A 26,822-nucleotide genomic window follows, 5' to 3' on the forward strand; every position below is an offset into this window, starting at 1 on the left:
AAAACTATATTTTTTTGATAAATAATAAAAAAGAGTGTTCAAAATGGTTTATTTTGTACATACAGTATTTTAATATTTTTCATTCAAAATATTTTATAAACATTAAAATTGGCTTTTTTTAATCAGAAAAAGTCATACAGAAAGCAGTTAAACAAGAATAACTTTTCTAAATAATTTATTTTATCATTAGGTATTATTATAATAATAGACAGATGTCATCGTCTCTCGAAATACAATATCTTTCTTAGTTCGCTGTTGATAGCCCGACACGTGTTCCGCAGCCATCTTGTATTTTCTCGCGTGCGTGGGATTGTGGGATCTCTCTTATGACTGGATCTAGTTTCGAGAACTCTCTCGAGTCGATCACTATTGAACCTCGTTTCAGTCGGGAGAGGTCATACCACGGCATAGTCGTCGACCTTGGTCGCAATCTAGATCAAAATGCTCAGTGCAAATGGGGTATTAGGGGCAGGAAGCCCTGATTTAACCATACATGAACTTCCAACACAAACTGGAAGTCATGTAATTTTAATTAAAAAAGTTTCCTTGGAAAGGAGTTAGATTACACAGCATGACTCTATTGTTAACAGGAAAATTATGATGTTCAGGGGACAAGCTGCCACTAATTTGAGGTGGAGAGCATATATTTGAAATTAAATAAATTAAAAATATGATTAAAAATTGCAGCCTGGCATTGTAATAATGTCACAATAAATGATTGCTCATTGAGTTTGAATAAATTGATGAAAACAGTCACCAGCATGAGAATCTNCAAAAAAATATACGTATTTTGGAAATGTTGAGTCGAATTAGTCTAGAATCGATTAATTTTATGAAAGAAAACCTTTCAAACAGCCGTAGTCCGTAAACTATGATTCCTACAAAATTGATTCATAAAGAACGGAACGTATCTACCGTCTTATAGGGGGATCTACTGTATATTCTTTTTGGTCCACCCTGTATAATAAAATTAATTCTGTTTTTCACAAACATTTTACACTTTGTACCTGTAATATAGATAAAAACAATATAAAAATTTTACATCGTGAACGTAATACAAAGAATTTAAAGAAAACATTGAAATTATAAGATGTAATAATAAACTTAATAAAAATTTAGATATTAATTAATATAAATGATAACTGGATAAAATTATTATAAAACAGAATAAACAAATATGTAAATTATAAGTGTGTAAACACCTATATGCAAATTATAAATGTGTACATGTATATATGCAAATTATGTAACGTGAAAGTGCTGTTTGTGGGATGATTTGCAGAGTGCAAAACTTGTGTTAAGCAGTACAGTGGAACCCCGCTTAACGAACGTCCTGGTTAACAACCAAATCGGTTAATGAACTATTATTTTGCAAAAATTTTGTCTCGGATAACGAACAAAATTCGGATAACGAACTTAACGGCTTTTTGTGTCAAATTTGTAAGCTTGCCGACTTTTAGGGAAAATCAGTTAATCGTGTGTCAGTGATGGTCTAAGGTCCATTCGTACGTTGGTGGTTCGGAGGAGACAAAGATGGCAAGTATTTTACAGTGAAAATCGTTTATTAGAACGGGAAGATGCTTACAAATTTTGAAGAAGTTGGAAATGGCTTATATACAGTATTTTCTCTCAGCACTGAGGAGTGCCATATCGCTGGTCCTACGATAGTGCAAGCTGATCAGTCGTAGCCCCAGATAGGACGAGATGGGTTCGCTTGGTCACAGAAGTGCTCTAGTTGTTGCAGCTCTGTCGCTTCTGTGACAGAGCTGCAACAACTAGAGCGGTCCGCGAGACATAACACAAATTTTAGCGGGCACGACTTCAGGCTTAATCCAGATGAAGACGACACAGATTAATCGGCATAGAATTTTTAGGAAAACTGCGTTTTGACCTTGAGATTCGGGGTTTTTATAATATTTCTTCTTTGAATCTTACCTTACGATTAGTCCTGCGCCCCATTCCTCGCTCCCGATTGTTTTCTTCTTTGTCTCCAGGTGAAAATCGAAACCAGATCACGAGAAAGGTTTGTTCCGAGGCGTTTATTTGAATTTATTTGACACCTGTTCGCCGACTCTGATCAGAGATTGTTGATAAACCTATAAGCCTTTCGCTCATAATTTAGCCTATTGTTTCTGCTGTCTGTCATTTTAGAACTTTAACGATCGTATGTGATGTTTTATACCCGTCAAATGTTTTCCCTTTTCCGAAAATTTAACCTAGATCGACTGTTTATGAGCACGTTTTCCTATATTTTCATTAAAGAAAACCCATTTTACAAATAAAATTACAAAAATACTGACGGCTAGAACGGATTAATTGTATTTGCATTAATTTCTATGGGAAAAATTGCTTCGGTTAACGAACGGACTCGTGGAACGGATTACGTTCGTTAACCGGGATTCCACTGTATATGGCATCTGTCCAATGTTATTTGCAATGTTATCCGTACTGTATGTAAAATATACCAATGTAAAAATGAAATGCTGCAGGTAACTTTTAAAATAAAAATTGGACCAATGTTCTTTTATATAGGGTTGGCAACTAAGTGATTGCGGATTTTAAATAAGAAGAAAAATTCAAAATTTTTGCTTAAAAATATAACTTTATTCAATTAGGTATTGTCCATTTTTGTCAATGACCTCTTGCCATCTTTCAGGCAATGTCATAATTCCAGGTTCATAAAACTTCTGATTTTTACCAGCAAAAACTGAATTAAATGTGTTTTTACATCATCAGCGTCATTAAAAATTTTGCCATTTAAGAAGTTCTGCATGGAACGAAATAAATGGTAATCTGAAGGCGCAAAGTCAGGGCTATATACATCCCAACCTAGCTCCAATAATTTTTGGCGAGTGACCAAAGATATGTGGGGCTTTGCATTATCATGCTGGAAAACAACACCCTTATGATTTGCCAACTCTGGCCGCTTTTCTTGAACTGCATCACTTAGTTTGGCGAGTTGTTGAATGGCATTTGAATTAATTGTTTGGTTTCTTCGTAAAAATTCAAAGTACAGAATTCCTTTATAATCCCACCAAACTGACAGCATAATCTTTTTTTTTGGTGAATCTGAGCTTTTGGTGTCATCTGGGCTGGTTCATCTTGCATCACCCACGATCTTTTCCGATTAACGTTGCTATAAACCAGTGTTTTTCAACCTGTGGGTCGCAACCCCCAAAGGGGTCGCAACGCCATTCATGGGGGGTTGCAGGTAAAAGAAAAAGACAAGTGTTTGTAGGTCCTACACTACAATAAAAAAACCTACAACTTCAGTGAGAAGGCTGTGCCTGCAATTGGTTTTTTTTATTGATATTTAAATCTCTATAGAAAGAAAATTAAATACGTACAGTAGTTTTTAAATCACCGACGTAGTTTTATTATGGCCATGGGGTTGCCAGAATTTTTTAACTTGTAAAGGGGTCGCGTATTCAAGAAGGTTGAAAAACACTGCTATAAACTATCCACTTTTCATCGCTAGTAATCAGTCGTTTCAGAAATGGATCAATCTCATTGCGTTTCAGAAGTGAATCGCAGATGCTAATGCGTTGCGTCAAATGAATTTCCTTAAGCTGATGAGGGACCCATAAATCCAGTTTCTTGACATAGCCAAGCTGTTTTAATTTTTTTGAATGCATGTATGCGATACATTGAGCTTCTGTGCAATCTCACGCATTGTGCTATGACGATCTGAATCGATAATGGCCTTGATATGGGTCTCATCAACTTCAACTGGATGACCAGATCGTNAAAATCCCATAAATTTCGTTCACCTAACCATAAAAGTTTATTTTAGGAAATGAATAATTTTAGTTATTGTTTACAACATAAAACCTAATGGTGCATGAATATTCTGAATCTATTTACATAAAATCTTATTAATATTATTTCCCATCTACGTTCAATGTTTCTTTAAAATATACCATTTGAAATTGCTTTGTTGTTCTGCTCTAATAGCAGTTACTTTCTTCATTATTTGAAATAAATATTTTAATCCTCATGAATATTTCTGTAAAATATAATGGAATGAGTCTATACAAAAATATGTAAACAAAACAATATTTATTTTATTGAGAGAGGATTGAAAGAAAAATGAAATTACTAACAATGTGACTGAAGCAATTATTTGATGGATATAATCACTGACTACAATGTGTATCAACATTTAATAAAACTACTTGTAGTTTTCAAACGTATTCAATATTTTCTTACAGTAATCTGAGCATTATATGCTCAGATTATTGTAAGAAAACATTGAAATAAGTTACAAAAGAACTTTGTAACATAAGAAAACATTGAAGAAAATATATTATAAGTAAAAATGCATAAACTAATTAAAGTCAATTCCATTCTTATTCCAGGAAAACTATAAAAGCATGCACATGCAAATGCACACACACATTTCAGTTAACTATATAGAATCATTAATTTTCCAAAATTTAACTTTTTATCATAAAATTTAATTTTAAAAAAGGAATTCTTATAAAGTTTATGGTTTAGATAAGCCACAAAATAATAATTATTTATTTATATAAAGTCACACATTTAACACTGCAAAATAAATTTACTTTTATGGAATATCATCTATAATATTACATTAAAAATTCATAATTTTTATATTCATACCATTCAAAATTATTGTAAATTTTTAGAAATACTATTTATTCTAAAATGCCACTAAGAACATTAAAATAATTATTTATAAATGTAAGTTTATTTTCTGGGATTATAAAATCCCAGAAAATGAACTGATATCAGAAAAATAAAATAACAAAAAAATAATTTATGCTTGATATGTATAATGTTTATATGCATTAATTTAAAACTGATTTTATATGAATAATTTTACGATAATGATAATCTAAGGGTAAAAAAATATTCTATTTCACTAATCCAAGAAAACAAAAGTGAATAAAATAATTTAAGAAAAAATAAATAATCTCAATGTTGCATTTTCTTATTCAAATAGCTGTAAAAATAAAAAAATGAATTAAATTAGCTTACTTCATTATTATAATACCTACCATCAGGTGTGCAGGCATGGGGATCAGCTATAGTGGACACCCTTAATAAGGTTTACTGGCTTCTTTGGAACGTTTTAATTGCACCTTAAGGCGCTTCATGCCTATTTGGAACCCATTCATTGCTTGTATCGCTGCCTGTGCACTGACTGGGTTATCATAACTAACAAAACCTGAAAGTATATGAAAAAATTACACATTCATTTTTTGGGAGAATTAATAAAAAATTCTTAAATAAATAATTTGTCTTCAAAATTATGTATTTTACTTACCAAAGCATTTACTTAAATTTGTTTGTTTATCAATAAAAACTTTGGCAGAAATCACATTACCAAATGGCACAAATGTCTGAGCTAGATCATTATCTGTGAATTCTTGAGGCAAGTGATAAATAAACAGATTGGCACCTTCCGGTCCTAGAATGTAGTAAGATTTGCAAAATAATTATATCATAAGATACACACTTTGTAAAATACAAGACAAATGAAAGAGAAAAAAATCATAATAAATGATCTTTGACAATTTAACAGTTAATAAAAAAATTTAGTTTACTATTATATATTATTTTACTGTTTTAAAAAGCAATTGCTTCCATATAATCTAAGTTTTTTGCACATTTCTTCCATTATTAGAGTTATTATTTAAGAAAATATTAACACTGTCTGTCAACATTATTATTTTACTTGAAATATTACTACTAGTACTTTCAACAAATTTCAGATTGTCTTCTTCAGATATAGAATAATGGAATCTTAAAATTTTAAATATACATTAATGTGTTCCAAACAGCAAATTTGAAATGTATTCCAAAGAATGCTTCAATGCATTGAAAAATTATAATAATAATAATAATAATAGACCATGTAGACTCCTGACTTTTCCAAAAAGGTAAAACTATCCCTATCATTACACAATAATCTGCACAGGGAAATCTGCAGTTTTAGAGGAAGTACAATGCCATGTCTCTTGAAAGCACGTACAATATGATGTGCAGTGGTGATATTCGAAATATTTAACAAAGGGTTCGATAACAGAAAATTTTTCCTTAACAATTTTTTTTTCGCTCAAATGGTGCATTAGCAACATTAGCGCAAAAACAGATCTTAAGATACCCATATAAATAAAAAAGATGTGTTTGCAAAATTAAGTCAGTTAAAATTTAACATTGTTTATGCCAAAACTATATTTTTTTGATAAATAATAAAAAAGAGTGTTCAAAATGGTTTATTTTGTACATACAGTATTTTAATATTTTTCATTCAAAATATTTTATAAACATTAAAATTGGCTTTTTTTAATCAGAAAAAGTCATACAGAAAGCAGTTAAACAAGAATAACTTTTCTAAATAATTTATTTTATCATTAGGTATTATTATAATAATAGACAGATGTCATCGTCTCTCGAAATACAATATCTTTCTTAGTTCGCTGTTGATAGCCCGACACGTGTTCCGCAGCCATCTTGTATTTTCTCGCGTGCGTGGGATTGTGGGATCTCTCTTATGACTGGATCTATAGTTTCGAGCACTCTCTCGAGTCGATCGCGATTGAACCTCGTTTCAGTCGAGATTGAGACGGTCGATGGAGGTTGCACCAGGCGAACAGGGAATAAGGCTCTAGTTTAGTAGTGTTACAGAGTATAATACATATATTTTAATATATTTTTTAAAAGAAACAAAACCACTGAAAAATGTTACGTGTGTTTAACAACGGGTTCGGAAAACTTTGAAAATGTTAACAATGGGTTCGGCCGAACCTGTGCGAACCCGCTGAATATCACCACTGATGTGTAATGGCCTCGAAATATGGAACAGATGGTTGAGCAAACACCAAACTCTTCTTTTTGTTATCGGATCTCAAAGCAATTGGTGGAAAAAGAGAGCCGCAGACAAGGTTATTGACGTACTTGAACTTGGATGTTGTATAAGCAGCATTGTGTGCTGCTGTAACAACACTTGGTCAAAGTAGTTCTTTTCAACAAACTGTAATCTCAATTTGGAAATTTTACAGAAATTCAGAGGACTGTCATATTCATTTTGCAAAGCTGCAAGAATATATATTGCTATTTACATACTATTTACATGACATTACATACCATAAATGGTTTATGGTTCAAAAATGTTTGTGGAAAACTGTTGTCCCCATTTTTCAATGTTCTTTGAGTTTCACACCAGTAACAGGCTTTGAGGTATGTAAATAACTTCACTCTGGTGATGGTTAGTGTTGATTTGGAATATACATTGCTCTTTGTTTCTTAGAAATGAATGAAATTTTCTTCCTAACAAAAATTTCTGCTATATGTTTTATTCTTGTTTTAAAATATGTTCAACATTATTTTAATTTGTAAATTGAAATGCATGCTAAGAGTAGCAAGATATTTGATAAAAATAACTTAATCACATAACTGTTAATCACATATACTAAACAATTATTTTATTTGTTAAAACATGGAGTAAGTTAAATAATAATTTAGAATTACTGGAAGAAAAGAATCGGCCCAAAGTGGGACTTGAACCTGCAATTCCTGCTTACTGTGCAGATGCGTTGCCAATTATGCTATCCGGACCTTCGGTCCAAACTCCTCTTCCAGCATATAAAAGCTAATGATATAACTATCGATGGTTATTACAATGCCAGCTGGGGACGCATTCAGCGCCCACAATGTGCAATTCCCAAGGCACTCAACTGGCCATCGCAAACCCCGGCAAGGCATATATAACTAATCAAACATCTTTACTATACCCGATACAATTAAAGCTATCCATCAACCAAAGTCAAATATTATCGGGCTACAAACTATTATAATACTAATAATTTAATAGATAATTTGGCATTATAATTAGGCATTAGGTGCCATCTCTTGATAAATTTAATAATTATATCAATAAATTAATTAAATAATTTTAAAATGTAATATATGCCTTGCTGGGGTTTGCGATGGCCGGTTGAGTGCCTCGGGAGTTGCACGTTGTGGACACTGAATGCGTCCCCAGCCGGTATCGTAATGACTGTCAATGGTTATATCGTTAGCTTATATATGCTGGAAGAGGAGATTGGACCGAAGGTCTGGGTAGTGTAATTGGCAATGCATCTGCATGGTAAGCAGGAGTTGCGGGTTCGAGTCCCACTTCAGGCCAATTCTTTTCTTCCAGTAATTCTAAATTATTATTTAAATTATTTAATTAATTTATAATTATTAAATTTATCAAGAGATAGCACCTAACGCCTAACTCTAATGCCAAATTGTCTATTAAATTACGTGGAGTATCACAAACTTTTATGATTTGTGGCCTCAGATAATGAAAAAATCTAAAATTATTTAGATTATATGGAAATAGTTGCTTATTTTAAAAAATAAATTATATCATCATTTAACCTGTCGGCACGTGCATGCTCTGTCAAATAGAAATTACGTGCGCTCGGTCAATTAGGCACCAAATTAAAAAATTAATTAATAAAAATTTAGCGTTGAAAAACGGGTATTTTTACTTTAATCCAGTTTTACGATATGTTTGTAGTCGAATTTAGTCAAAAACTTTAATTTTGTTATAATTTTGTTGATGATTTTAATTTTTTTAATATTAGAAGGTAATTAGCATAAATTACAAAGTGTCGTGTTTCATCTTCGCTCCCACTCAAGTTTATAGTCCTAGATACGCGCCGATGTTTGTTTTTACTTCTACTGGTGTTTCCGCTTTTATTTCACCCTCGTCCGTTTTGGTTACAGACGATGGGGAGATGGGCGTCACGTGATCGCTTACCTCACTTTTTACCACAGAAATTACTTTACCTTGAAAGTTTTATTTTTTTTCTTGATTTTAATTATTATTAACTAACTTTTTTTGATAGATTCTCATATATATGTGTTTTCTGAAGTTGCAGATATTTTTTTTATTAAGTTTTACTCATTTATGTTTTTTTATTCGCATTTTATATATAAAATATAAGAAAATTCAAAAATTAATTAATTGTTATCAGAAATGCTAAACTATAAGTACGATGTGTTTTACAGTACTATTGCGAATAGATATAGTCAATTATTTTGTAAACATATTTATTATTTTAATTTTTATAAATTATTTAATTTGATTCAACGCGACGCGCTCAGAATCGATCATTTACAGTCGCGCGTTATTTAAGATGGCGGCGGGACCCGATTTAATTACTTCTTCATTTCAGATGTTAATTAGAGAGTGCTATTTTAATTAAATTTTAGACATAATGTATGTTTATTATAATTAATAAATTCATATAAAAATAATATATATTTCTGACTGTAGTTTAAAGCTTACATGCGCAATGTAACGGCAAAATATATAAACCAAATTAACGCAATTTTTTTATTTTTACTGATATACAGTAAATGCTTAAATACTCGATTTCTCTACTATCTAACAGTATAAAATACTTGTTAAAATATAGAATTTATATTTAAATAATAAAAATTCTATTTTTTTATTTAAATTTATTTAAATAAAAAATTTATATTTTTTAAAATTTGATTTATAAATGCAAAAACTAAACTTATAAAATATCAACTCACTATAAATAACTTCAACTTTCCTTTATTGACATCAGATTTGTTAAATTTCACGGAATTGTGCTATTTTTCAACTCTATTATTTATTCTCTGGAAAATAATAGACTCTAATAAGTCTTACTAGAGTCTATTATATAAACTTACTAGTCTTCCACTGTGAAAAACAACAAACTGCTAAACGCTCTATTACTTTGTTTTCAAAAACTTCCTTCTCTGTCAGCTGAGGGTCAAATGGCTAACAGATTGTTTACTTCCACTCAGGGAAATGTGATGGTGTCATAAAACTTTATAAAATGATTTAAAAATATCAATGAAAGAAATTAAATTATTTCCGGTCAAATTTCAGTTTTTTACAGTTATTCGCTTTATAATAACGCGATTATAAGCGAAGAAGCGTGTGCCGTAGCTGCAGCTATTTTTAGTAACAGCGACTGGCGGGAAAATTGAAATCCGAGATCACGCGCGCAATAGTGCGGATTCGGCACCAATAATTAAATAAAAATAATGAGACGCTTTAAGCAAAAACTGGATTGCGTATCGTAAAATTGAAGAAAAATTAGACAGGTAATAATTTTTTCAGATTTTTCACACAATAAGAATTTTTACACGAACTAATTAAAAATCGATTAGTGCCTAATCTGCACTAGGCACGTGCCGACTGGTTAATGAATAGTGTGAAAAAAATAAACTATAAAAATAATCAGAATCTTTATTATTTTATCATCGAAACTGATGAATGCATATAATACAGTCAAATCTCAGTGTAGCAATTATCAATATAACAATTGATCCAGAATGATAAGAAATATAGTTCCTTATATAATTTGTGTTAGCTTAACATAAAACTTATTCCAAAAGAACAATACCCTCTACCGATATAAATCTGTGTTTTGTGATATATTTTTTTTTTACTGTACTCATAAAATACATAGTATATTCTTCACAATGATCATAATGCAGTAAATTCGATTTTAATTAATTTTAATTTATTGTTCATTTTTGAAATCAAAATGTGGTACTCTCTTAATACAGCAATTCTACCATGAATGTAAGTTACCTGCAGTTAGTAAGCAAAAGTACAAATGAGAGCAGGTTACCAGATTTTGTGTTTTTGGTATTTTAGCCTAAAAGCCTCTTTTACTTCTAGAATTAGTATAATTTATAACAATAAGATACTCCTACATAATTTCTGTAGTTTATATATAATATATAATATAATATATAAGTTTAACATAACAAAACTTTGTTATGTTAAACTTATATATAGTAATAACACTTGTGATGTTACCAAGTGTTGTGGTGTTACCAAAATAAACTTTAAAAATGAGAATGTTTGCTAGTACTTTCAGTACCATAAAGTTAACATCATCAAACAAAATCAAATATAACAGCTATCAAACTTTAAGCTTTCAAACAATTTTAAAATTATAAGCAGCACATGGATGGAATATAAAACAAATTTGAATTAGAACAACATTCTAAAAATTATAAAACGGTAATTACAAGTGACCTAATTTACCCAAGGTTACATAGCAAGCAATAGCTAAAGCAAAAGTGATTAAACAAAAAGAAACTAAAATTGTAGGTTGAATTGCTTGAATAATGTTACCCATAATTGGTGGCTCCACGCAACACCCCATAAGGGTTGGGATGTGCACAGTGTTATTGCTGTTATGTAGAGATTCTCCCAAATAAACAATTCTTTCCGATTGTTGCACCATTTGAGTAGTTTTGTTTGGGCCCAGAGTGCCTGATAATTTTGGTCAAGCATTTATTTTGCTAATTCTGTTGATGGTCTACTGTTTCTGATGTCCTCCTGATGCTCTATAATATGAGAATTTAACATTCTGGCTGTGGCCTCTATGTAGCTAGTTTCATCATCTGACAGAGCATGCTTTAGTGTAATTTAATAGATCCCAGATTTTTCATTCAATTGAAATTTATCTCTGTTGTTGCATAATAATCTTCTTAAGGTTGGTTGTGGGGTTATTGATAAAATAAAACCATTCTTTCTGAAACAATGTACTATTTTTTAGAGAGATAAGGCCTAAGAATGGTTTTGGAGGATGAGCTATTTTTAGATTCTCTCTATTACTAAAAAACGATTGCGGAAATAGCTTATTTTTGACACGATTTTGAAGAAAATGAAATTTAGACAGAAAATATCTAGCTTTTTGCATAGCTCTTAATGATTAGTAATTCTTCATCTACTAGTGCTTGAGTGGAAGGGAGAAGGAATACCCTCCATATAAGGGAAGACATGGCACAGTTGACGAAATTTAAGGGTTGGAAGGCTGTAGCGGGGATAATTTGTGGTTTGTTGTTTCTATGATGGACAGAAAATAGAGATCAGGAGATGTATGGATTTCTAAATCAAAAATGAAATTTTGGAATTTTGTTCTTCCTCTACAATAAACTTGATCAGAGGATAAACAGAGACCAACGATTGAATAAATTGCTCTAAGTCTTCATTTGAGCCATCCCACGCGAGTACCATGTCATCAACATAACGTAAATACATAATTGGATAATGGATGGTCAAGGGGGCATTGAAAATACAATGTTCTATGTTCCTCAACTTTATTATATTAAAAAAATAAAATAACTACAAAATTACCAACAAACCAGCAATAATTCACTTCAAAAATGAATGTTTTCTACAGTCTTCAACAGTCATCATCAGGTTTAGGGTTTCTCATTTCCCGGGAAATTTGCCTCCAGTGAGATTACGGGAAAAATAATTTCTTTTCCCAGGATCCCGGAAAATTCCGGGATGAGATAGTAAAATAGAATTTTATATGAATAAAAAAGATCATACAGGAATATCATAAATTTGAATAATTTAATTTATTTTCTAGTAAGTAACTAAAAGTGTAGGGCCAATCTCACCCATACGGACACGTTAGGCTCAATTAATTTATGTTCTCCTACATTATAAGATGAAAGTAAAATAAAGCGTTTCATTGGGAGTTTTAATGATTACAAAAAAAATACTATTTTACTTCTAAAGATGAAATAAAAAATAAACTAAAGTGCGATGAGTGATATTTACTTTCAGCAAGTCTCCGCTGTTCAATGATGCGCAAACACAATACATAGATATTACATGAACTAACAAGTAGAGACTTGTAAAACATAGGTAATAATATGCAGCAAGAAACCTCAAAATTTCTCTCTTAAGTGAGTCTTCAAGATGCAACTTTTCGTATAATAAATAATAGAAAGAAAACCTGACATGGTAAATTATTATTGAAATGCGAGATTTCCCGGGAAAATTAAATTTTCCGAGATTTTTCTCGTAGGGAATAAACGGTGAGAATCCCGGGAAAGAAACCCTAATCAGGTTTGATTCCAAGAGTTTGAAAAATTGAACATCGAAGTTACGCGCATGTCCGATGCAGAGCCTTAATAAAATTATTCGTGTAATTGGTTTCCTGTTTTAAAATTCCGATGTATATCTAAAAATGTAGACATATAAGATGCGCATCCATTATACGTCATAATATGCCCTCCACGCCGTCGCCAATGAGTCCGTTTCCTTGAAATTGATGGCTGTTCCCTTTCTGAACGTCATGCATCAAGTGCAAAAGAAACCAATGCTGTAGTGGAAAGGCATTTTTGAATTGAGTATTTGTGTTCCTCGATCCTTGTTTTAAGGCAGCGTGCGATAGCACCAATATATTCGCCCAGACGATTCACTCTATGATCGTAAATACGGATAGAATATATTCCAGAATACAATTCCTATCGTTGATAGGAATTGTGTTCTTGATTATATTCTTAATTATATTCTTGAATTGTTTTTCTTGCGCTTGATGATGACCTCAGGATAAACTTTGATAATGCATGTTTAATACAACGGTGTGAACACCAGGCCAGCCTGAAATATCTAGAACAGCTGGAAATTTTTAAAGTGTTCAGAAAGGAAACAGCCATCAATTTCAAGGAAACGGACTCATTGGCGACGGCGTGGAGGGCATATTATGACATATAATGGATGCGCATCTTATATGCCTACATTTTTATATAAACATCGGAATTTTAAAACAGGAAACCAATTACATGAATAATTATATTAAGGCTCTGCATTGGACATGCGCATAACTTTGATGCTCAATTTTTTGAACTCTTGGAATCAAACCTGATGATGACCATTAAAGATGGTAGAAAATGTTCATTTTTGAAGTGAATTATTGCTGGTTTGTTGGTAATTTCGTAGTTATTTTATTAATTCTCACACCAGTAGTGTTGGTATGATGGATGATTATTATTATGTTAAACTTATTTAACATAATAAAGTTCTCTTAGAAAGTGGTACAGATGTCTTAATGTTGTATATTATATTTATTACAATAATTACAGAAAGAACTCTCCTTAAGAAATTATGTTTTAGAATTAGTTTAGTTTTATTTACTAGCCTACAAAGATTTTTGTCTAGAAAGATTTAGGTTCTGACTGATTTTAGATTTTGATGTTTAACATATACTGTAGAAATAATATGCAATAAATCATTTAGTTCTTGTACTAGAGAAGATAAATATAATTGCATGTTTTTCTGTTTAACTGTGTCTAACTTTGTAGAAATTATCCTATTTGTAGTCCAACAATATTAAATTAGGAAAGGGATACCTTTTTAAAAATTCTCATTGTAACAATAAATCTGTCTACAACAATATATTTTCTTGTTCTGTTAAAAGTCACAATGGAGAAATTTGACTGTTTGAAACAGCATAAAAATTCTTAACATGCCTGTCAATTATATAATATTTGGGATTTTCAAGCTTATAATAATAAAAAAAAATTAAATCTTATAACAACAAATATAATTTCTTAGATGTTATATCTTTTAAGAGTCAATAATATAATTTTCTAATGTCATTAATACTCATTTGAGATTTTCAGTGTTCTAGTAATAAAAATTTAAATATCGTAAAATTATTTGATAAATTATATGAATTCTTTAACTATTAAAATGTTATTAATTATTAATAATAAGAGTAGAATCAGTCAGAGATTCTGATTGTTCTATTATGCAATACATTTATTGAATATTGTGTATGTGATCGGTACATGATCAAAATAATTTCACAAAAAACAAAGGATCTAAAAACTAGCATATTAATGCATAAGCTAGTTTTTAGATCCTTTTGTTCTTTGTGAAATTATTTTGAACAAAGGAATCAAAAGAAAAAAGAAATATACCTTCTATTTGTTTACCAGCTGGATTTTGGGTCTGCTGGAGACCAACTTGGGCAAAAGCTCCAGGTAATGCTATAAAATATTAAAATTTCATTTGTTTTGTTTTAAATTATATAAAAACTCATATAAACAATTAATAATAAAATTAATAATGTTGTTTAAAATATTGTTTAATTTTCAACTTTTCATTCAAGTAAATAATAATTTTTACATTTGGAAGTTCAACATATTAATGACATTTATACCTGAATATTTTTAAACTATAGTAAGCATTCAACTTGATAAAAATAGAAAATAATTATTTTGATTTTATTATTTAATACATTAATTAAAGCAAATTTCCATAAAATTATAATTTTATATTAACAATTAAATATGAAAAATAAAATACCAAAATGTAATTTATCATAATAAAACAAATTCCCAAAAATGCTCTTTAAATGCATTTAAAATTTATATAAGTTATTGTTATCGCATACAGATAATAATAAACTTAAAGTGAATAAAGTAATATATACCAGAATACTGCTGTATCCCTGAGTATGCTTGAGTTAATGCATCTAAGTTGGGACCATTTGCTGCAATACCTGCTGTACTACCTAACCTAAAATATCAGTTTTATTTTATTATCTATTTTTAAAGCTTACTATTTCTACTGAAAACAAAATGTCTGATCATAATATATTTTTTAAGTACTGATTATCTTACCCATTAACACCTGTAAGTGTACCCATTGTTGATAGAGAATTTGTGCTCATGCCTAAAGCCATACTAGAAACAGGACTCATAGAATTTACACCGCTGAGTGAAGAACTGGCACTAGATGTGTTGCCTAAAATATTTTCTATAATTAAAAATTGTTTTATTTCAGACAGAGATTATACCATTGACAAAACATTTATTTTATAAAAATATTTTAAAATTTAATTTAATAATTGCAAAATACAGACTCATTTTTAAAGTTAATAATTATTTCTTTCATTAAATTCCAATGCTATAAAATATTCCAATAATGAATTAAATATTTCAAATTGATGGTTTCAACAAAATTGTGTCAAAAGAAAAACAGATACAGAGTTGTTTAGATAATTTTAGCTCGTTAGTTATTCATTGAGAGATCTGTACAATTATGTATTTGAAAGATTGTTGAAATACAAGTATCCCTTCCAACCAGAAAAAACAATTAATGTTACTTTTCACAATATTACTAGTACATCTATGTTTATGTATAAAATTAATTATCAATGTATATTTATTTAACAGCAAATATAAATTCAAATATTTCAAAGTTCATTCAAAAACTAATATACATGGAAATTTGAGTATACTATAAAAATGCACAAAATATCTTAATCAGTAAAAATATAAAACTATGATTTTTGTTTATATTATTAATTCAATTTATTTACATTTATATACTGTAAATACATATGCCTTCATATATGCTTAAGTAGTTTATCATTTTTGATAATTGTACAGTAAATGATCAAAAATGTTCATTCAGTTAATAGAATTCTATTTTTACTGGATTTAAAGTTCTTTGGTATTAATTTTATTAACCCCTTTAGTTCTTCGCCTGAGTTAACTAAGACATGTTACATAGTGTTACAGAAAACTCGGTCCTTTTGGCCCCCCAAAAAATTTTTGTTTTTTTTTTGAATTTTTGGAATGTTTTTTAAGTCTCCAAATTTTTTCAAAATTTTTTTCCTGTGAGAAAAAATTTTATCGCAATTTTAATTTACCTTTAATAACGCACGATTAACGATTAATTGTTTTTTAATGGGATTTTGATATCAAATTTCATTCATGGTTCTAAAGTTGTAGTGCACAGATTTTACTTCGGTAAAGTTATTTAAAGCTACTTTCTGATATCAAAAACGACCTCCAATAGTTTTTTAATTAATAGATTTTATTATATATAAGTTTAATTAAGTCGGGGGTCGGACATCGCAATAAAAACTTTAATTTTTAAAAAATATTAAAAAATATACAGCCAGCTAGTAGTCACCCTACTATAAACCCATCTCCTCCCAAGACTTCTAAGAATGTCCCGGGAAATCCAACTCCAGCTGTTCTCAAGGTCATCCAGCTGTGTAAACAATGACTCATCAGTGTCAAATTTCGCAGAAAGGCAAAACAAAAGAAAATAAAGTTTGAAGCTTTTTCTTCAAAATTAACGCATTTCTTTCGTTTTTTTTTAGTTTTAAGTATTTTTTATGTTTAATTACAATATTATCAAAAATTGCTGGGAACTTAAGGTGTTAAATGCCTAATTGATGATCAAAATGAAGGCACTTATTGAAGGTTAATTAAAACTGACAACGATGACAAAGTATTTTCATTGTACAATATAGGTTCGAACCAGAAAGTGATAATATTGTACATTAAAAATAGTCCAATTTCATATCTTATTTGAAGGTAATCTTTTTTTAGATTTATTAAAAGCAAAGTTAAATTTTTATCAAATCCCCATTATCAGGCCCTAGTACAAGTCACTAAGTACTATCAAGATGAACAAATGGATCTGCCTTAAAAAAAAAAAAAAACTTAAGTAAGGGGAAAAAAGTGTCTTAAGTAAGGGAACGTGGTGCAAAGCTTGAAGCTTTGCACCACTTTCCCTTACTTAAGACACTTTTTTTTTTCTGTTTCAACATCATGTTATCATCTTACACAGCAGTTGAAAGTGTGTTTAGTTATGGGGGTCTTATTATGAATCCAAAAAGAAATAATATAAGTGACAATTTATCTGAAGCCATAGCTGTTTTGAAATATAATGAAATATTGTAACATTTTACATTTATTTGAAATTAATTATGACCTTGTTCATTCAAAAAAAAAAAAAAAAAAAAAAAAAAAAACAGCTAGAACTTCAAAGACGACAAAAGATCATGTAAGCCTTCAACTTCAAAAATTAACAAAAATGGTTACCCAAGTTTGTAAATTTATCCATGTAAATCTTTAGCCATTTTATTATAAAATACATTTTTATAANGTAATTCATTGTTTAAATAAAAACTGGAATGGTCTTTACAACTACATTGAGTATAAAGCAAAAGATTACATATAAATAAATCAAAGATTTTTAAAACTTTTAAATATATTGATATAAAACTTATAAAATACTTTTATGTAGTAAGAAATATAAATAAAGATATAGAAGTTTATATAAATAATGACAATATAGGAAAAAGGCACTTGAAAGCACTCGTGTTAAAAAAAGTGGAATTGCCTGTTTAATTGATTAAAAGATAAATACTTTTATTCATTTCCTATTTAATGAGTAAAAATGCTAATTCAACTTATTGAATTAGCATTTTTGCTCATTAGCAAATTGAATACAGATACTCCTCACTTTATGATTGAGTTCTGTTCCTACAACTATGTCGTTAAGCGAATTGGTCAATAAGCGAGGAGCTTGCGCCAAAAATATAGGATCGTTGTAAAATTATAAAAATTATGCAACAAACTTCAAATTTATTCATAAAAAGACATGCATATGTACATATTATCATTTGTTTATTTGGTTATCTGGATTTGTAGAGGTTTTTTTTTTTTCAGGTAAAGGAGATGACGACGATAAAATAAAAGTTGTACCTTCAAGGGCGGAGGTCTTGGATGTAACAGTCGAAAAGAAACTCGTAACTGTGGTTTGCATTGTAATCTTTTTTCTTGATAAATTTCTCTATAGCACTTCAAAAGTTCACTCATCCACATTCAACTTTATGTTAAAACATTCAGTATTAGAATCCATAGCCTCAAGTTCCAATATATAAGAAATACGTACTGGAAGTAGAATAAGTTGAAAAATAAACTACACCGATATAAATCCAGCAAAATTTAATGAAATAAACACGTTTTCAATCTTTTTTCAACGATCATCCTCAGTTACCAAAATAGAAAATCAAATATAGAACATCAAACTCAGCTCTTGCCTTGCACAATACTTTTGGGGCTTCTTGTGCAAGGCAAGAACTCAGTTTGATGTTCTATATTTGATTTTCTATTTTGGTAACTGAGGATGATCATTGAAAAACGATTGAAAACATTTTTATTTCATTAAATTTTGCTGGATTTATATCGATGTAGTTTATTTTTCAACTCAAGTTCCAACATAGCCGCATAAATTTTGGAGAACACACCAGCTAACCCATGTACCGTGAATTTTTTTTTTTTTACTTCTTCAGTTCTTTCATCTTCCTCCTCTTCCAAATACTGCATCACTTCTAACTATTGAATCTTCATTTGTTAGGTCTCCATCGGCATAATCCACTAATTCAGCAATGTCTTCCACTTCAACATCTAAATTAAGTGCATTGGCAAGGCCTGCAATTTTTTAAATTACATCAAACTGACTAAAAAAGTCCATAGCAAGCCTATACTATGCTCAGTGAGCATGTCACCAATCGCCACTGATTGATACTCAAGATGAGAAAGGGGATTTCCTGAATTGCAGGTCAAAACTCGATTGGTTGTAAGTGTGAGTGGTTGTTAAGCAGATAGGTCGTAAAGTGAGGAGTACCTGTAAATAACTAATTAAATTGATCAGAAGAAAACAAAATGAATAGTTGTTATCATTTCTTATGAACTAATTGAAATTTATTCAATTACTTTTTTATTTAAATAAAAGTATTTGAATGCTAGACACCCATTAAAATGAATTCATTAGTTCAATGAAAGAGTTGACTATCTAAATAAATGGAGACCATAAATTACTTGTCATTGAACTTAAATAATGAGTAAAAGGGCACTTCGGCTGTTTATTTAAATAGTCAAGTGCATTTTTAACCTTTCAACAGTGAACAGTCGGGTATTGTTCTATCTCCAGTAGTGGAGAATAAATGTAGAAAATTTTTAAAAGTATTTTTCCATGTGATTTTTCTCATTACTCTTTTGGAAAAAGATTTTGTAAACAGTTATGTCTAGTAAAGAAAAGTCTTTTTTTATTGTTACATAATTCATTTTTTATGTGAATTTTTTTCGTGGTAGTTTTTGGTGATACCCCTAAAGTATTTGACGACTATAGTCGTCCCTCACCACTGCCACATGATCGCCCTTGATGATTATAGTCATTGCTCACTGCTGAGTGGTTAATCAATTAGCATAACACTGTTTCAAAGATGAGAAATTTCCAATCATTTTTCCCCATCTGAATATAATAAAACTTTAATAGTTAAGATGCATGACACAATAATTATCATTGTACTATCCTAATAAGCTATAATCTCATTATTCTTTTTGCTGTTTTCTTAACCTTTTTCCATGATGTATAACTACAGTGACTATACAACATGAAATAATCTATGTGTATGTACAATATATGTGTGAAAGAATTGATTTTGATTGAATATATTTTGATATGTGTGTGAGATCAGGAATTTTAGTAACAAAAATCCCGCTCTTTTATAACAAGAAAATTAATTAATTTACTTTCGTTTATGTAACGAACTATAAAAAAAAAATGATCTTAGCCGGGAATGTGTAAACCTTCCTGTCATAACTATCAACATCTATTGTTCTCTGCAGAACTTGCAGCTCATCTTGCAGAAAAGTTTATAGTTAACATCCAACTTTCGTCACTTGTTTTAAGTCCCTGGGACACCTATAACCTTTAACTCATGAACATCCAATCATGTGGTGGAAATTCCCCACAAAAAGCTATAAAAGACAGTTCTTATCCCCTCTTGGGGGAGTCTCTTAACGAATGCCGGACTGACGACATCGCGCCGATTCTTTGAACCCGCCGAATACCGATCTACGATCGTTGATAACACATCATTGCCAAAGTTGCGAACTTTTTAAATTTGTGCTCTAGTGGATAAAAGACACCTTTATTTGGACATTTAACCCATGGATTAAATCGACAAAGGAACTCTACAAAGAGGTACGAAAAACGGGAAAACGCTCTCTCGAGATATTAGGCGGTTTAGAAACGCAATTTGTGTAGTCTTTTGTCTAATTCACCTATTTTAATAAATTGTTGTTATATTGATTAAATATGGTAGACTCCTTTTTTGCCGAGAAATAAACATAATTTTAAACAACAAACGTTTTCAGCCTAATTAATAGGCCATCTTCAGGTTGAAAACTAAAATGGAATGTAAATGTTCCATGAATAGAACATAAAAATTTAAATCAAAAATTTTACAAGAGAAAAAAATAACGGAAGAATATTTAAAAATTAAAATAAAACAATAAAACAAAAATAACATAAATCTTCAATGTATTAATTCTGGTCGGAGTTTGTAGTAAATTTCTTAACCAAATATTTCCATGCCGAAGGTAGGCTCTCGGAATCCCTCGCATTTAAACAGCCTTCTCTTATCTTACTTCTGTATATTTCTATTTTTTCTGCCGTCATTGCTAGAGTTGGGGAAGACAGAGGTTTGATGATTGTTGCCTCGTCCCATTTCACCTCAGATCCTTGTGTTTGCGCCATTTGTGACAAAACCGTTGAATTAGACGCTTTTCTTATGGCATATCTATGTTCCTTGAGCCTTACTCCCAAGCTTCTTGTGGTGACGCCGATATAATCTTTTTTAACGTCCAGTTGTAAGTTTTCATAAGGAATCTTATACACCCCTGCTTTCTCCTCCGCTCTTCGCATTTACGTTCCATTTTAGTTTTCAACCTGAAGATGGCCAATTAATTAGGCTGAAAACGTTTGTTGTTTAAATTATGTTTATTTCTCGGCAAAAAAAGTGTTTTGTTTCTCTTTATTTAGTTGCTGAGCGCTTTTGATATTGATATTATGGTAGACTCCTTTACTCAATCACGTCCTTCACCTTATCATTGACCCCAAATTTCTCTCCCTTCACTCGCCTGATATTTGAGTCCCAACCAAGGGGACCGTTATCGTAAACCAAGCTATCCTGACAGTAAGCAGGTTTAATGACCTGTTGTCTGTACAGGGAGAGTCAACGGTTCTTGACCTCCGCTGTGGTTCACATGTGTGTATTTAGATAGTATAAGGTTTTTTCTAGTTGTTTTGATTTGTGTACTTGGGTATAATAGTTTCTGTGTGAGGTCTAATCCTGTACATTTAGTGATAGTAATATAATACAAAAACTGGAGGAAATGTCTGAAAATAAATTCATACCTTAGAAACTGAGTAACTCTGCAAAATGACATTAGTGTCATATGCTACCCAGCAGGAAGTATATGTCAACTGGGAAGATGCTACAATCATCAGACTGGCTAAGGACCTCACAACACACTTAGGCATTTAGAAACCAAGGTAAACAAGTGAAACAATGCTTCTAATGAGTGCTATGCACCACTTACTATAACGTTCGCCGATTTTAAAGAATTTCGCACCAGTTAATGGTTAATTGTAGGTAGTTGTTGGTTTGGAGTATATACAACCCGGTGTGGTAAGAAAGCACATCACTTACTATAACTTGGCAAGCCAACATAAGTATGATATCTTCAACTAAAACTTGCATGTGCATTTATTTTATATATTTTTGTGTGTAAAACTGAGAAAAATGTTAGAACAAAAATAAAATCTTTGCATAACTCTTCCCAATGTATACAGTAGAGCATCGTTTATTCGAATCAATTGGGGACTGAGGTTGTTCAGATAACTTATTTTTCGGATAACTGATTATGTACGAAAAAATAACTTAGACTCTTGGAGAAAACTGTTAATTTTATTTTTAAATCATATACTTATCATGCAAAGTTGTATAATTTGCATAGTTCAAATATTGATTGATTACAGAAAAAAAATACCAACTTTGAACTCTGTAATTGATTTTCTTTTGAAATAAAATTGGTTTTTCTTAAATGTAAAAAAAAATGTTTATACACAATGGTAAATATTTATTTTATATAAATGGAAAAAAATGAATAAAAACTTTTGAGAATATATTTTTCATATTGTGCTGAATTTATTAAAAAAGAAAAATAAACAACATTAAATATTAATGGTGAATAAGCTATATCTAAATGCAAGATGAATACATTAACGTTTAACATAACTTCTCTTTCTTAATAAACAGAATTTAAATTTAAAAAATGAATAGTGAAAACAAAATTTTTTATTATATTTTGTTATTAATTTCAATAAAAATTATACTTACTACTACTACTAATTATAAAAAAAACAAATTTCCAAAATTTTTTCACAAAATATTTTTATAACTATAATTACAAATAAAAGATAAATAATTATAATAACATTTATGTTTAAATAATACTAATTCATCAATTTTCTAATATATATTCAACACATTGACAAAGATGGAAGCTATCAATAACTTTCATGATTAAGTCAATAACTTAATTCAAACATGTAATTTTGGTTTTTTGGTTTCTAGCTTCTTCTTAATATTCTATCATCATCATTACAAGAAATGTTAAACATGGTAACATTACATTCAGAAAAAATTTTTTAAAAGGTATCTATAATACTTGTAATCCTAAACTAAAAATTATAAATATAAAATTATTACTATTTCATCTTAAATGAATTTTAATTGTATGCAAAAGAAAGCATACAATCAAAATTCCTTTAAGATGAAATAGTAATAATTTTAACTTACAAAAGAAAAAATCACCATTTGTAAACTTTCATAATCAATAAATAATGTGGTGGTACACCAATGTATTTTTTATATTTTTATATATGTTTTATATAAGTTTTTCTATATTTCCTTCCTTCCTTCTTTGTTCTTTTGTATATACTTCCTGAAACTTTCCTCCAAGTGTGGATGGTGGGTGACGTGGTTAGAGGACAAAGGAAAGGATTAGCCCAGAGTGCAAGAGAGAGACGAGAGGGTCACTTTTTGCTTGGGACCTGGAAGAGGGAAGACGCATCGGAAAGGTCTCCAGATCGTTTTTGCATCGACTGGAGAAGGTTACGAAAAGTTCAAAAGAAAAGAAGGTCTGAGACACAAGAGGAAAGAAGTATCATGATTAAGGACATTTGAAAGCTGAAGAGCCAAGCAAAATATTCGACGACTCACATACGATCAGTCCCCACAAATCCAGGACGACATCATCCAACCACCGCCACTTCGATCGCCAACTTGTGTACCCATTCTTGCTTGAAACTATATTTCTATCTATCGTATTACCTATCCTTTTCTCTCTTTCCCTTATTAGAATAAGTAGATTTAAGTTAGTTATAAGTATTTTCTTTGTGTTGTGACAATTTTGTTCTGACTGTGGATCCAAAAGATTTTGTTTTTGAGCGAAAAGGGAATTAGGAGTGTCGGAATCCAAAAGAACCTGTCAAGTGTAAAATATAAGAGCAAAATAAAAGAACGTTTTATTTTTTATATATGTGTCTTTGTAAAAATTAAACCTCACCACGTGCATATGACCACAATAACTATTTTCTGAAAGCAGTGATTCTACTTATTTTACACAAAACCATAATATTACATACCACTTTTATTGATGTAAAAGAAAAGTTAATTTTATCTTTATATACAGTGAAATTCCTCTATAAAAAATATGAGAGACCGAAAAACTGTGTTATAAGATTTTTGTGAATGTTATCTTTAAATGAAACATTGTTTAAATGCAGCCTATATTATTTTTATTTACAAACATATAACATGCACACCATGCAAAAAAGTAATAGTATAGTTTTACACTAAGTAATAAATTATAAGAGGATTAGTATTATTTTTTTAAATAATTCAGTTATGTTTGGTTTCTTTTTATAATTGATTGTAGTAATCTGATCCTATTATGCATAATTAAATCTTTGCTAGCTTCAAAAATTACAATGGCATGTACTAATACAGTGTAATAAGTCAACAAATTCAGCTTAATAGTGTTAATGTTCAAAAATTAAATGTTTATCTTTTCTTAGGGTTAGACACAAATATTTAGCTTTTGATGAAAGCTAGGTATCCTAACAGTAAATTTAATTACATACAATATTTTGCATGTTTCTGCACAAGCATGGCCTTTAATAAAAGATAATCTCTGCAATGGAAGACTGTTGTTCCTGTTGATTGAACACAGAAAAAGTGTAAACATTATGGCCTTTCTACGTATTTTATTACATTATAGTTAATTTTTTTTATTTTGTTAAATATACCTTTTTTCATTAATGTAAAAAGTTTGTTATTTAGCTGTGAATTTTAACTTTGCATGACATTTAAAATTTTAAATTGAAACTGTTTTCTAAAGTCAGTAATTTGTTATAAAAAACTTTTCTGAAGATAAAATTTTGTACTGTACATATTGAAAACATTTAAGCCTATTGTAAGAAAGATATCTTTTGAGCATTAATGAATATTAAACTGAATTGTTGTCTTATTGTGCTAGCTTTGCATTGTCTGTCTTATATTTGTATAAAACTGCTTGTGTTTGCTCATGTAGTCATGTATGACTTTATTAGTAACTCTGTTTCAGGTGTTATTTCAACTGCAAAGTCATTGCTATTGACATTGTCATCAACATCACCTTCAGTCTCCCATTCTTCAATCTCAGAGAGTGACTTAAGGATTGTTTTTCTATCATGGCTTGTGTATTCAGCTGATGTAATGGTTTACAGTAGTAATAATTAAAACTTTAATTTGTTGATGGCAGAACCTGTCTAAGCATTTGAAATCCATGAAATGGCTCAAAAGATATTTAGTTGCTTTGTCAGAATTTCAAGTAATGTTTCATGATCTACATTTACAATTATGTACTATATAACCATTTGTTTGTAATTGACTTTGAAATTTTGAATTATTGGATATATCTTGATCCAAAAGGTTGAGAGAGTGAAGTAAAACTCAATGGTAAAAATATAATTTAGACATTTTTGAGCTAGATGTCTGGATATCACATCCAGACATTATCCAGAAAAAAAAGCACTTTCTTGTTCAGCTGTTTCAGCCACTCTGTCATAATTCCTTGCATCATCCAGGACTTTCTATTTGATTTCTATTCAATTTTGGATTTTGTAATGTCTATATTCTTGAAACATTTTGGTTTAATAGTGTTTCCAATTATCAGAAGTTTGTGTTCTCCATTCACACTTGTATATAACAGAACTGTTACTTGTTCTTTTGCTATTGGAACATTAGTCATCATTGAAGCACAAAGTTTTGACTGAGAGAGCATGAAAGAAATCCTGTTTTGTCTATATTAAAAATTATTTTCTGGAGAATATAAGCAATGATTATGAAAAGGAACACTCTTCAAAGTGCTATTGTATCATGATCACTTCCAAATGATTCTCCATAGCCACCTTTGAATTTGATATTATGTTGTTTTAGAAATTTTTCAAGCTATCCATTTGAGATTTTGAAGTTCAAGACACTTAATTCAGATAAAAACTGTTTTGGTTTGTAAGATCAGCCTTTATATAGGATCATCTCTGCAGAACCATTGTATGGCTATTTTGTGAATAAGAGTGCTATTCCGATCTTTCAACTATCAAATTTTTTAATGTCAGTAATTTATGTGGAAGAATATCAACATTTGCATATTTCCTTTTCAACAACAAAAAAACACATGTTCTGTCTTCACCATAGATTAAGAATAGACAAGGGTGTAGACACAGATAATCAACAATTTCTTATATAGTATCGGCTGATTTAGAATATAGAAACTGACATAGTTATTGGCCCCACTATGGATTAGTTGTTGAATAGCCTGATCCATAGCTTACACAAAGTCTGTCTTTTTGCTTATGATGTGTTCAACCAATAAATGCAACTGTCTCTATTGTTAATAGGCTATTTAGAAGAATTTCATCCATCATTAGCAACACAAACAAGACAAATGGTATGGCAATTGTGAAACTGACAACTATTTTCAACCAGCCTCATCAATCTGATATACACTAGATGGACAAAAGTATTCAGAACTCTTATAGAGAAGCAAGAATGCTATTTATTTGCTGAATTTAGTACATGGTTGGCCCATCTTTAGTTTTAATGATAGCTGCAACCTTCTGAGGCATACTATACTTTCCATCATGTTCCAGTAAGTTTGGCAGAAATGTTTCACTAATCTTTTACTTTGATATCAGGTTGTGACCTCACACTATCATAATAAAGTTGAGCAGTCAAATTAATTTAAGTACTCAATAAGTAATACAGTATTAAGTTTTT

At 30.1% G+C, this 26,822-nt stretch overlaps 1 protein-coding gene across 1 annotated transcript in view; it reads right to left on the reverse strand.

Moving 5' to 3' along the window:
- Nucleotides 1–4,934: 4,934 nt before the first annotated feature.
- Nucleotides 4,935–26,822, reverse strand: part of LOC111639075 (CUGBP Elav-like family member 2) — an 87,397-nt gene continuing 65,509 nt past the window's right edge. The window contains exons 15-19 of the mRNA XM_023384851.1: nt 15,466–15,589; nt 15,276–15,361; nt 14,761–14,829; nt 5,291–5,434; nt 4,935–5,191 (exon numbers count right to left, since the gene is read on the reverse strand). Of these exons, the coding sequence (XP_023240619.1) occupies nt 5,064–5,191; nt 5,291–5,434; nt 14,761–14,829; nt 15,276–15,361; nt 15,466–15,589 (551 nt within the window). The 3' untranslated portion in view covers nt 4,935–5,063. The remainder of the gene's footprint in view (nt 5,192–5,290; nt 5,435–14,760; nt 14,830–15,275; nt 15,362–15,465; nt 15,590–26,822) is intronic.

The sequence above is a fragment of the Centruroides sculpturatus genome, unplaced genomic scaffold, assembly GCF_000671375.1.
Source record: "Centruroides sculpturatus isolate CEXI.00-Female unplaced genomic scaffold, Cexi_2.0 scaffold1207, whole genome shotgun sequence".
NCBI lineage: Eukaryota > Metazoa > Arthropoda > Arachnida > Scorpiones > Buthidae > Centruroides > Centruroides sculpturatus.